General features: G+C 38.9%; 1 protein-coding gene across 2 annotated transcripts in view; it reads right to left on the bottom strand.

The window, feature by feature from the left end:
* Positions 1-1,375: 1,375 nt before the first annotated feature.
* The window catches only part of SNAP25 (synaptosome associated protein 25), a 192,327-nt gene continuing 179,479 nt past the window's right edge, over positions 1,376-14,223 (bottom strand). For both annotated transcript variants that reach the window (XM_069234120.1, XM_069234119.1), the window contains exons 7-8: positions 13,269-13,413; positions 1,376-3,228 (exon numbers count right to left, since the gene is read on the bottom strand). In XM_069234120.1, coding sequence (XP_069090221.1) covers positions 3,160-3,228; positions 13,269-13,413 — 214 coding nt within the window. In that variant the 3' untranslated portion in view covers positions 1,376-3,159. The remainder of the gene's footprint in view (positions 3,229-13,268; positions 13,414-14,223) is intronic.

Here is a 14,223-nt window from a genome sequence, read left to right as displayed (position 1 = left end):
AGGTTGTCGTTAGAATGACCTCCTGCTTGACCACTGGCAACTTCATCCGCCCACATCTCAGGAGACTATCCCAGTGCCAAGAACTTGTTAGGTTTGAGGTATGTATGGTAAAAACAATCAAATATCATGCGCCTTTTGCTTTCCCTAGTATTATTTCCCTGTTATGAAGATCTCCTTCTATTTTAATGTCCAGTCGTAATTGTAGCTTCCACTATTTTGCCAACAAGGCAGTTCTGTGCAATAAAATTTTATTTGAATAAATGTGTCTGCACTTACTCTTCTTCCCTCACCCTAAGTCCAACACGTTCCCAACTTAGAGTCTCATTTTATGGACCCTGTCTTAGCAGCATGTTTACACTGACTGTGTAATACGCCCCTGATTACCAGTGTTCCAGAAGGCTATACTGTATTTAGCACACTTGCTTAAATCTGGTACCTCTGGGTTCAGAATTTATAAAGTATGGTAAATAGCACTAGTCCGAGTTTTTCCCTGATAGTTTGGAATATTATACAGATTTGTGCAGTTATCACTGCAAAATCCGTTTGTATCCGTATTACCGTACCTTGTCCCTTGGTAAATTGTGGTAGATTTGAACCACAGAAATTTAAAAGAGGTGGCAGGTTTTATCACCACACCCCCAGTAATTGCTAAGTTCAATAAAGTCTTTACAACTCCTAAATTCAACCACTGCACGTGTAGCGGTTCAGCAATTGGCTCAGAAATGTTCCGGTCAAGTCGCAATCAAGGCATCTATACGCAGAACTGTATCTGTAGCTCCTTGAGAACTATCACTCGTATGAGAAAAAAAAGTAAAAACACCAACTTTCTGGCCACATCACACAACCTATCAATGGCAAAGATACATTCAGGTGATTGAGTGATAGCATTTTTTAGAAATGTATTAACTTTTTTAAAAGAATGTTGTGCTAAAGTGTAATGATGGCAAGATACATATGTCGCGCGTGCACTCAAAACTAGTCATACATTCCATAAGAAAAATAGGGACTTTCTCACTCATCGAGTCAGTCAGGCGTAAAAAAAATTAAATGATCATATCAATGAAATGTTACAGTGGCTTCGTAACTCCACAGAGCTCAGTGTTTCATCAATGCAATGGTGATAGTGGACAGATGGTGCAATCAGAGCAACCCTGGGATCAAATAGAGGCGAAGTGCACTGGGGCGATGGGTTACCAATTTTAACACCAACCATGCTATAGATCCATTGGTGTCTTTACGCAAAAGGCTGGTCAGAGAGGTTGTTCTTGTGGCATGGGTGGGGTATCTATATTCACACGTTCATATGAATATTTTAATTTGCTACTTCTGAAAATAAAACTGAATTAATAAAATAAATAAATCTTAGAGAAAGAAGTAGCAGCCAGACAACTCTATATTTTATTAAACGTGCACTTAATAGAGAGCATTAGAACAATAGAAAAAAATATTTCTTAGTGTAAGCCAAATGTGAAACATATGATTTTAAAATATATATATTAAAATCAATAAAGGAGAATGAGGACTTTGGGTTTGTTTGGTATGCCTTCCAAAACAGGTATTTTTTTCCATGAAATACAATATTCAAGGCAGAAACAAGCAGATCAACATTTCCACAAAGTCACCTGTCACTGTCATAAATCAGAAGCGGGAAATGTTTTTCATGTCAAGTTGCACATGTCTCTCGCAGTTCTTTCTGGGACGCTTCTCCACTACCGTCTCAGGCTCCACCCCCACCTTACTCGGGTTGGAATTAAAACAGTATTACCAACGTGAGAGCCAAGAAAGACAAAGACTTTAGAGACTGAGATATGTAATTTTTAATCATATTATGCTAGCTACAAAGTGTCAATCACTTCACACACTGACAGGAGACAGAGGGGATTTCATACTACATGCGGTAATGATATTTATTCATCTCGCAGTTTTTTTCTAGGTGTCATTCATTTTCTTTGCTATTACTTCTGGTTTCATCTACTGGATCAGTTCTGCCATTTTGGTGTGCATAGCTCTAGGTAAGCAACAGAGAACTGTACTGACAACAAGCCACATAAGGAGAGCGACCAAGAAGATACAGCTTTATAAAAAATTACATGTCATTGTACTATTTTATAGTGTAGTTGTTTCCTCCAAAATATAATCCTCAAAAGCAGCATCCAAACCCCTATCTTACACAATCGTTATGTTTTTGTAATCAAGTTTTATCCGCTAAAAGTACACTTTGCTGGAAAAGATTAGTTATTGTGTGTCAGTCCTTTAAAAAAAATACTGATCATAGTTACATGTAAATATATATACGTACATATATATACATACATGTATATATACACATCTCCGTATACATGTATGCAATTATACATATACAGGTTCCTAACTATATATACGTATGTGTGTATATATATATTTATACATATACATGTTGTATATTGACATAAAACAGTGGCACTACTGCAAACTTGCTGGAGTAACGTAGTCCCAATCAGTGTCTGAACACTGAGCATGCTTTTTCTTTTTCTTTTTTTTGATATGCTACTGCCATGGAAAGGTCTTGCTGAAGTAGGAGTCTAAACGTCTATTTATTCTCATGCATAAATGCATAAATCACATCACTTTTAGTGCAGTGCTTATCATAGTTATATAGTTTCCACGTTGTCAACTAATGAAATCATAGCAACAGATGGCGACGATGGAGAGGCGAAGACAGCAAGTTAAAAGTGTGGGAACATTATGACACCCCAAGTAAGGAGCATGGCAGTAGCTCTTGTGGAATGTCACGTTTTACAAGAACAATACTGTAGTTTTAAAAGTAGACAGCACGTATAGCATTCCTACATGGTCATCATTCAGCGAACAATGGGAAAGAAAAGGAAGAAACCAACACAAAATGAAAACATCAGTGAGCTATAGCCATCAACTCAGCACTATGTACAACCTTTGGAAAGAAAACGTATGTAAAAAAAATACAAAATAAAAAGAAATAATTACAAGTATCCTTGTCGGAAAGCTGACAGACCGCACAGGACGACATTTACAATAGGATCGGGAGGGAAGGATTCGATATGTGCATGTGTGCAAACCCGGTGGATAAATACCATGATAAAAGCATGAACGTGCTGTCCACAGAGACAGCAGAGATACATAAGAAAATGCACTTCCAGGTATCTAGCCGCTTCCCAGCATCTTTGTTGCACGTTGGTTGGCTTCGTCGATCCTGGCTTTGTTGGAGTCAGCCTGAGAAAGAGGAAACGTGCAAATCCGTTACTTCACCGATTTAGCGCCACACTTTATGCACAAGTCTAGACATTGGTTCAGGTGAGTTAAAGTCGAAGGAATACAATAGAAGAAGCTTCAAATTATAGAAACACAAGCCTTAGCCATTACAGAACCATGAGCCTAAGCCAGCATTGTTTGCTACGGCTTGACAGTGGACCTTTCTACAAGATCTAAGGTCACCAATGATGTAAAATGTACAAAGAGCGGGCTCGGGAACTGGCAAGTATTTTCTCTATCACCTCGTGCTATTGGCTGTTTAGTGTGTCATTCCACCTGCTATCGAGTGTTTGCACTGTAATGTATGAGAGACTATTTTACATCTCAGTAGTTCACTGACTCATCACACATTATTTATCCCATAAATACATTATTTACAGAAATCAATAGTGTTTTTAACTGTAGCACGTTTTTTAAGTTTTAGTCAGGAGTAAAAACTACATGCTAGACCTATTAATTTTGCATGTGCTTGTTAAAAAACGTTTACATTCAATTTCTTGGCCAATACATAACTTTTTGAGGTTGGGCACGAGTTTTGTCATGGTTCCCATTTGAAAAGCTCTGAATGGAGCCAGATTATATTCTCTTTCTGAAATGCATATTCTGTTTGGACAAAACCTTCTGCACCTAGGTTTTAGCTCAACACTTAAAAGGTCCATACTTTGACCATTGAGGTGCTATCATATTCTGAGAACATTACACAGGTGCAAGCACAGTCTTCAAACTGACAAGCCAAACAAGTAATATCAATGAGGACACACTGAAGAAGATGGCCATTATGTGTGTATTGCTTCATGTGCAATTCTACAGATCTGGGACTATAAACGGATGACAAACCCTCATCCACTTTTTCATGACATTTCATCATTGGATATACTACTGAATACACAAGACCACACCATGGTAGGGAGTCCCTTAGTTTTACAACTTATTTGTAGCAAATGGTCTGAGGAAGTCTATACTATACCCTAGTGAACCCTGCTGTAGGTTTTACTGTATGAGCTATAGACCCCACTGTCCCCCGCATCCCACAATGACGATGCAGCACGTTCTTTTGGGAGGGCATCCACTACATTCATCATGGGGTTAGTTGTTCTTAGCACAACAAAACATATTATTCAAAGGTGGAACATGGAGAATTTTCATGGCTCCCTATGCTACAACCTCAAAAGAAAAGAGGTAGATAAGTATGTCCCTCTATGTCATGTGACATCAGCATGTGTCAGATCTTTTAAATGCTCTTTGGGTAGCGCATTCATCAAGACTCAAATGGGCTGGGTGGGTCTGCAAATCAGAATATCGATTTGTCATTGCACAGTCTTTCCATGCGGAAGGCTTAGCAACATCATGTTTTCCTAACATAGAATTAGTGGGAGTAAAATGCCGGATGGGTCTCTTTTGAGGATCGGTCAGTTCACCAGCTCTTTATAGTCTCAATGAATAGCTAAATTGTGTTGCAAAGTCAACATTTTTATTTACTCATGTATTAATACGTTTTGAAGACGTACTGCTGCCAGTACTGCTGCGGTGGTGACATGAACCAATTGCAATATACATTATTACTGGGTGACACCAGTAACGTTTCCTGTAAAGAAATAATGTATGTTTTTATTTTTTTATGAAATTGTGTAAAGCACTTCATACCACAGTGTTGTATCCTTAGATTATTATGGGTAGCAATACGTATGAGGAGAAATAAGGATAACATCTTGTGCAAGGGAGCAGTCAATAGGTCTCCACTGTGAAGCTATGGATGAGTCAGATGAACCCTGGAATGGTGACTGCTTTACCTGGCTTTTGGAGTGCAACATACAATTTGCTTGGAATATGGAAACAAAGTTTGTGTCTGTTTTTCCCTCTTGGTGTGGATTAAGTGCTCGAACATCACACAAGGTTTCTTGGCACTGATGGAAGACATAGCCATTACATTTAGATTTGTTGTTATGGTATTTTCTACATGCCCAATGGTCATCACTAGGCAACATCCACCTCCTCTCAGAGGCCCAGTCAAATACATTTTGCGAGAATACTATACATAATGGGTTAACATTCCTGTTTACACTTACATTTGAACCCTTACTGGTTACAAGCATTTTGTATTACCTCATTTGTTTTACAAAAAGCTGACAGCGACCATTCATAGTGGAAAAGTGGCCTATTTTGCTCATCAAATACAACCGGGCTGAATACCAAATGGCTGCTTTGTTTAAAGAAACACTGGAAAAGGAACTAGGCCAGGATTTTAATGACTGCTGGCAGGGCTAGTGTCTGTTTCAATCTTTGTATACACACGGGTGGCCATTTTAGAATGAGGCTTCTCATTTTTATTATCATTAAAGTATGTCAAAACTATTCAAAGATATTCACCTGTGCATGTGCTTGTTCGGATTCCAATTTTGAATGTTTTTAGAATTCTTTATTATTGTATATTGTTCCAAGGCGGCCAACACGCTGAAAACAATACTTTCCACCCCATGAGACCTTTCATTTTACTTATTCTCAAGCCCCTTGTTTTCAACTGTTTATCTTTAATTTACTCCCGCACTCTGTCAAGTTAAGTGCCCTGTTTACTTAATATGCCTATAGTGATTTGATTTGTGCTATCATGTTATATGTTTAAAAAGGGAAGAAAAAAATGACAGCCCTTTACCAGGAAAGCTGCAGTAGGAAAGAACCGCAGGGCGCGCACCGAGACCTTGTGAAGTAGTAGAATATAACCACCTACCACTTTAACTGAACATGTGATCGCTTATGGTATTATTTACAATATTATTTTCAATACTATTGATAATTGTTACAAACCATAATTTGACTTCAGATACCAAGATATTTATTGTTACAAAATGTATGCACGTGTACAGTATTGCCCTGCTGTTGTACAATAATACATATGGGTGGGGGTTAATAAAATGTCCAGGAAGTCCGCGTGTATACATTCTCTTTAACAACCATTTGTTAAAATGGACAATACATTTACAGTACGAGTTTATGAAATGTATTGTGACACTACCAACATTTCATTATTAAATAATATTATTTGGAAATGCGAGCAATGTTTGCTTTGTCACTGGCTGGTAGGTCATGGAAACTAAACGCTGGTTCCTCGGGCTTTGTAACTCAGTTTTTAAGGGAGACGACTTGCACGTGTACAAACTGCAGCCGCAAAAGTAAAATGTATTTTGAGCATACCGGATAACGAATAAAAGCAGCTTTGCACGCAGTAACAGTCGAGGAATGTGAACTTTGCAACCAGCGCCTTTTCAGCCCATGAACAAACGATGCCATAACACTAAAGCAAAATTTGCACATTCATATTTCTAATGAGGTGTTTGCTGGAGAGTATTTGATCCACAGCAAAACGTAATGCGTTTTGTGCTCTCTGCTTAGCGTTTTGAGGGTTAACGTTTGCTCAGGTACCAGGCACAGCATGTCTTGTATTTTGACTCGAGGTCACATTTTAGCCGACGGGCCTAACTTTAATTATCTTTCTCTGGCTACTAAATACTTGTTTATGACCGTGAATGTGTATAGCAGCAATTGCAGCTCAGTATATGTGAGAAATTGTCACTTTTGTGGTCACACCCTTTTTCTGCTGAATCTCTTGCAGGTGTTCAGTCTGCACACTGCAGCACTGCTGCCCAGTACCCAGTATGCGCTCTGAAAGCTAAAGCATGTACAAATTGGCTAATCCTTGTTTGACATGTTTAACTTTCCTGTAAAGTCATAGTGTATGGTGTAGAAACTACACTCATGGCATGGGAAGTTAAAATTCACTTTGGGGTGCAGCACACCACCCACCAATGCTTAATTTAAGCCAGTGGTTTCTGGTGCAGGGCACCAGAACTGATTTTTGAGGGCCAGCACACAGTTTTCTGCATGAGGCATTTACTGTAAGCAAAAAGACATATGGGAAAGGCAGAGGAAAAGAAAAAGGAAAAAGCATCAAAAAGGGAGAAAGCAGAAAGTTGCAAGAGTGAGCTCAAGGGGCAGGGAGTGTCTGTAAATGGATTAAAGCGGCTTCAGGATTATGCTGTCTCAGTATTCTGTGCTGGCACATTTAAATGCAGCAGCTGCATGTTCCAAAGGAGAGCTTTGGGTACCAGTAACTTTTTATTTACATATTAAGCAATGCCACCCACTAGTGTGGCAAGGAAAATATGTCTTCTGCCCTACCACTGTGGCCTGGCTTCTGCAGTGTAAATCTGCAGACCAACCTGTCAAAATAAACCTTTTAACAGGGATGATCTTCCTTTTAGATAATAAATAAGTCACCCTAAGTGGATCTCGTAGCACACAAGGTATTGTGCATAGTATTTAAAATTGGGACAGAAATGTAATGTCACCATGACCTACAAGGTCTCCAAAAACATTTCACTGTGGGTGGCTCTGGAGAAAACCAGATTACATATTAAAACATTAATTCTGTAGCATGTGTTTGACACTAACTAGAAAAATAATTCAACCACTCATTAATTTTTATTGAAAGCCCAATTCAGTGGTGAAATTGGATTTTAATGAATATTCAGGGAAAAAAATGTTTAGAAAGTTGCCTTTTCCCTGCCTTGAGCTCGTGGAGGCTAATCTACATTTTGTCTCCAGCAGCTGTGAATCAAGTGCCTGACTTAATGAGTGTGACATTTCTCCCAACTGCTGCACCTTTGACTAAATCCTGCATGGTAAGTCTTGTCTGAGGCTTCTGCATCCTTGAAAGGGATCAAACAAGACCAGAACACAGTACTTATGTATCTCCTCTCAGGTTGCAGAAATACCCTGCTTTTGCTCAACTTGACTCCTCTCTCCTGTTTTGTTGTGGGTCCGGGACCTGCTTCAAACACAGGAGGACCCCACTGATTTCCATAATAAGCTTTTATAGTGAGCTCATGTTTAATGTGACTAAGATTATGGTCATCTTGGCATTGCTCTGGCACATGCAATGTTGGGTCCTTTTGCTGTAACGTAAATAGAGACTACTGAAAAAGTGGTTTGGGTTGCCACCGAGAACTTTTACCCCATTGGTTAGGGAGTGGCCTAGAGTCACCCCCACTCACTAGCTAGTGCCAACCATAAATGTGGCATCCCAAGGCACCATTTCTAGAAGATTCTTTGGGGACTCTAGAAGAACAGGAAAAGGAATACACCTGATCTTTGAGGCATGAGAGTGGTCCTGAAATGCTGGACCTGCATTCATTTGTTACCCAGAAAAAAGAAATGGACTCAAAGTGTCAGTTGGCTGACCTCATGTGTGGCTACAGGAACACAACAAGCTGCAAGAGACCTTAACAGTGAAGTGCCCAGTAACAACTGCACCTGGACTGGACCCTGCTACTGGTGTCTACTTGAAGCCTTGAGAGTCTCTACGTACCTCCACTGAGGTCTCGGGGCTCAGAAGTACATCCATGTGATTGTTTAGGCACCAGAAGAATGTTTGGAAGCTTTTGAAAACTTTTCCTACAGAGCTAAAGAGCTCCAGTGGGACCCGTTGGAAAAATAATACGACTGGCAGTTCCACACCGTCAAAATGGGTTTCAGTTTTGTCTCACTCAAACATCTGACACCTCGGCATATGCACTGGGTGTTAGTAAATTTTCAGCAGAAAATCTCCAAATCACCAGAAGGATCAACCTGCTTCAGGAATCTGGGTTTCCATTCCACGGTGGCTACAGTTTCAGTTGCGGCCTGCTTCGGGGAGGATTTCCTTTCTCAAAAACTGTCAAAGTCCCATTCTGCATCACACAAAATTTCAACACTTTTCTTCAAAAAAGTGAAACGGTGCCTCCCTGAAGTGAGATTTAGATACTTTTAGAACATTTAGATTACCAGACTTTCACCGGGACCAATCCACTTGCTGTATCAGATGCAGGCTCCATCGTGGTCCAACTCAAAGTGCGCCTATGTCCCAGCCTACCCCAAACATTGACTACCAATAATGCTTTACAATGTTTGTCACCTTTCCACTTACATTTTTAAAAAGTAATATCTCCAGATTAATTTATTGGATTTCTGTTGCTTTGTTGTTAATTTGCTTATTACGTTGTTCTATTTATAAACAGTGGGATTTTTATTGTGTTGTCCCTTTGCCTATTTACTGGTTTGGTACTTCGGAATGATTTACACAGTTTCTTTAGGTTAAGCCTGTCTGCTCTGTGCCATAGCTACCAGAGGATGAGCCCAGCATTAAATTATGGAAACCTTTGACTGTACCTAACATGTTTGTGCTAATTCACTTTGTTACAGTATCAATTGGTACATATTTGATTTATGATTTGCATGTTTTCTAAACGACCACTTGCAAAACTATGACGGAGGACCAACATAACCTAAATATATTAGCTACCACTGCAGATCTCATCCTGGAGAGCAAAGGTGTCTAAACTTTGGTTAGGCAAAAAGCAGAATTGTGCGACCGATAGTGGTTTAAACCTCCACTCCTTGTTTACTGGGTGTTCTTTCTGACCACATAGTAAATGGGATGCATGTAAACATCAAAAATGAGAAAGGTGGAAAGATGTATATGGTGATTAGGAAAACATAAACTTAAAGAACAAGATGAAGGTGCCACTTCGACACATGCAAGATTTGTTTTCTTTCCTTCATCTACAGCAAGAAAATATCCACCGGAAGATGGATCCAACATGAATTACAGAAAATAAGGGATGGACTATAATTATTAAGATGCAGCACAAATGACTCAATCTGGGGTTTTGGAACCTTCAGGGGCTATTCACTCTATCGCAAGGACAAAGGCACTGCTTTTTGAACCCAGCTCTTACTACATCCTTTTTGAAAAACACAGTCAACAATTACTCTTTCCTTTGGTGAGTAACTCACTCGGTGTATGCTCGTGTTACCCCATACACATCTGAGGTCACACTCGTGAGTCCTATATACTAGCTGCAAGTAATGTTAAAGTGGGATAATTATTAATGACAAGTCTATCGACATACACTACTTAGCATATATGCCTGGCAATAAGCAAGGAAATCGTGAATGCATTTCGTTTCCTGTAAGTTTATTATGAGCTAACTCTGAGGATTGTTTTTTAACAGTATATTTCAGTAAAATCTTTAATAGGGCAAACAATGATGATTCATTAGGAAAGCTTAACCTTCTATTATTATATTTTTGTAACAAGTATATACTGAAAAATAGCATGTAATAATTCTGATTCTAGATTGGTCACCTGTGCAGCAAACCTTTAAAGGAACTCCAGAAATAAGTACCTGACTCCCCATGAAATCACTTCCAATATGCCTGATAGATAACCTTTGGGAGATGTTAAGGACACCTCAGCTGACGACAGCATTGAATGTAAGTAATGTTTTCTGAGAAGACATGAAGATAGTACAGAAGATTCACATGGCTATTTAGATCTGGAATGACACTGCCTCTTCCTTCACAAAGACAGCTGGGAGCCCCCACATAAAATCTGTTGCCATTGCCAACCTGTGCTAAAGCGCACAGACTTTCCTCTTGGAACAATATTTAGTGCCGATGGTTCCGGCGTCGTTATTGTGACTTCTGACAGAATGCTTGCAGCTAGAAACAGCATAAGGGATTGCTGGATAGCAAAACCTCCAAACAAATGACCATGCACAACATAGGACACTTCTAAGGCACAAGAGATGTCATTGCGAATGTTCTTTATTTTTTTGCATTCGTTTTAGTATATGTACGCAGCACTGCTGCACAGTCTTTTGAAGGCTGAGTGATGTGTATAATGTGTTATTCATAATAAATGCTGGAAAATCTTCAAATGTCCTCCTTTAAAAAATTGAGCAGTTAAACATGGCCAAGAATGAAGCAAAGTTCAGCCCATAAGAGGAAGAGGTTATTTCTTCATATGAGAGAAAGGACAGATAAAGGATCTTGAATCAGCTATGTGGTATTATATGCTCTGCTCATACTGATGGATACATTCCTTGGTAAAACACGTAATATTCTTTCATATAATTTACTGCATTTGGGCCTTTAAGTTCTACTGCAGCAGTCCACCTAACACTGTTGAGAAGTACACACTGATCAAGTTCTCAAAAGTGGATAGCTTCACACTGGCATTATGGAGCCTGGTCGCACACGTTTACATTCGCTTCGGCAAGAACTCAGATGACCCACTAGACTAGCTTCCCAGAGAAGGGTGCCCTGTTTGCAAGAGCCCCCAAAAAGCTTGAAGCAAACAATTTGGAGAACATACTCTGACATTATATTTTCTCTCCAGAGTACAAAAGCGGTGCAGGACAACAGGAAGTGCTGAAGATTCAATAAATCTACTGGGGTGGGAGAGACATATATAGAATCTGCGAAGTAGGAGATCATTTTGCCCTATCACATCAAACGTGCTGTACAATTAAAAAAACAGAGTAGTAATGGTCACTACTAAATGTACCACTGGATCTTCGCCTTCCAAATGCCTGCAATTGCTTCTAAAAATATGACTTTGATAAATAAGGTGTTAATTTCTGATTAGGATGGATGATCTAGCATAAAGGTAGACTTTAAAAATTTGCAGTGAAGGAATAACCAAGTAGCAGTTTGTTAGAACTAGTTCACACATAGTCTACACACACAGAGTGTTGTTTCAAAGTATTTTAAGCAAAATGAAACATGGATCACAAACTTTCAAATGGTCTTGGGCTTGTGAAAAAGAATTAAAAGGGCAATGGGCGTTAATGGTGCTTGGTCTCCCACCTTCAAACACACAGTGCAGAAGGCAGGCTACAAATGGACTCAAGCGTTACATCCACCTCTCTAGCTCTTAGCAAGATTAGGAGGTCTACTGGACAACCCAGGTGTAGAACTTTTAAGCAGAAAACATAGGAACATCTGTGTACCAGTTCTAAACTTTAAATTAAACATTGTGAGATATCTTTGTTCTCACAGAAGAGCTATTGAAAGACAAATGATCATCCTATAAATAACAAAGTATGGACATTCTATATCAGTTTTTTTAGATAAAGCAGTAAAATGCAGATCAATTACCATTTTAGGGTCTCAAATTGGGATGTTTATAGGGATCAGAGATATGTCAAAAGGCACAAATCTTGTAACATATGAAGCGCCCACTGACCATAGTTACTCAAAAAGGGTAGAAGACTATCTCACAATTCTTATGATAGCATAAATGATGTGGCTAAAGACTAACAACTGCTGTGCATTGCTATAGGAACCCGCCCATTGTCTATCGGACTTGTTATTAACTATAAAGCTTGTATATGGCTTGTTAAGAATAATGGATGCCTCATAGGACCCTTGGGTGATATATTACTCAAAATTGCATTATCTTGCACAATCATAAATAATTTCACATCCCTCTTCGAACATAATCTTACATCTTGGAAAGTCCACAGTTTGTACATATCAATAAGCAAGACATAAGCTTCATGTAAGCAACTTAGTGAGGTGTGTAAAAGACAAGGTAGATGGAGAAGGAACTGTAGTCAAAGAAAGAAAAAAGGAATTAGATACAATGACCAGTATTTAGACATTGAAGGCTTGACATCCTCCAAATACAAAGGCAGACACTTGCATTTCCTTGATGTATATGCTCAAGGGTCTACAAACAATATTGTATTGGGACTATGGGGGTTATTCTAACTTTGGAGGAGGTGTTAATCCGTCCCAAAAGTGACGGAAAAGTGACGGATTTACCACCAGCCGTATTACGAGTCCATTATATCCTATGGAACTCGTAATACGGCTGGTGGTATATCCGTCACTTTACCGTCACTTTTGGGACGCATTAACACTCCTCCAAAGTTAGAATAACCCCCTATATTCGTAAATACAGAAACGTGCCTACCTGAAGGGAACCTAACATCCTATTCAAATACCACTGTCTGTGCAAAGGTTTGCAAGCTTATATATGTTCTGCTTTTGGGGCTTTTTGAAATATTAATTAGCTCGGTTTCAATGCCGGTTAAAGTAACTGATTATGAAAACCCTTGAGTGAATAATTGATAATAAAAGTAAAAGATATATTTTTCAACATCATTTGCAATCCTTACCTTCTCCATGACCCTGTCAATTTGGCGATTTTGTGTGTCAATCTCGTTGCCCATATCAACAGCCATGTGACGAAGATTCCTAATGATACCACCGACCTGTTCAAGGTTCTCATCCATTTCAGTTTCCCTGGCATCATTTGTCACTCTAAAAAACAAAATATTACCACTGTGGTCAAACAACTGTTTTTTTTTTTTTGCAACAACACATGAAACTCAAAGGCAGAAAGTTTACTTGATACTATCATTCGTTCTGGTGTCCAGTGACTGTTCCCTGTTCCCAGTGCCCTTGAAGACTTATCCACCCAAATTCCTTTGGGATTAGGATTCAGACATGCTGGAAATTTATATGATTTGGTCAGACCTGCTGTGTTTTGGGTTCATCTTGATTGTATATAGACACAGCGTTTTGAGGATGGTGTCTCTAGTGACCGGAATGTCAATGACTATCCCACATCCACTCATGAAACCCACATTTGATGCTTCATATACAGTCATAGAGAGACTTTACTTTTGGGACGATACACCATCTAAGGCTGATGGACTTAAGAACTGATGTGTTTTTTTGCAGTTTGCGCTATTTGTTTGAACTTCTATGTACTGAAAGAACATTTATCACTGTATGATTAAGCATTAAAAAAAAACTAATTGTGTTATAATATATTTCTTTATGTATTATATACACTTCACACAGAGTGCACCTTTATGTTTCAAAAACGTTTCGCTCTTTATAAATTCCTTTTGTGTGGATTGGATTCAACTAAAACCAATCCCCTGAATTACATATATAATCACTGTAAAATGATTTCTTTAGTAGCTGTTTTGTATGTCTTCCTTACATAATTGGCACTCCGTGCCCTTTGACCCTTAGCACACAAATTTTAGTATACCAGAAGAGGGTGCAAGTGTGTGCACTGCTTTTTATGGAATATGGAACGGACATTCTCAAAAATAGAAT

The sequence above is a fragment of the Pleurodeles waltl genome, chromosome 5 (genome assembly GCF_031143425.1).
Source record: "Pleurodeles waltl isolate 20211129_DDA chromosome 5, aPleWal1.hap1.20221129, whole genome shotgun sequence".
Lineage (NCBI taxonomy): Eukaryota > Metazoa > Chordata > Amphibia > Caudata > Salamandridae > Pleurodeles > Pleurodeles waltl.
This window is presented reverse-complemented; position numbering and strand designations above follow the sequence as displayed.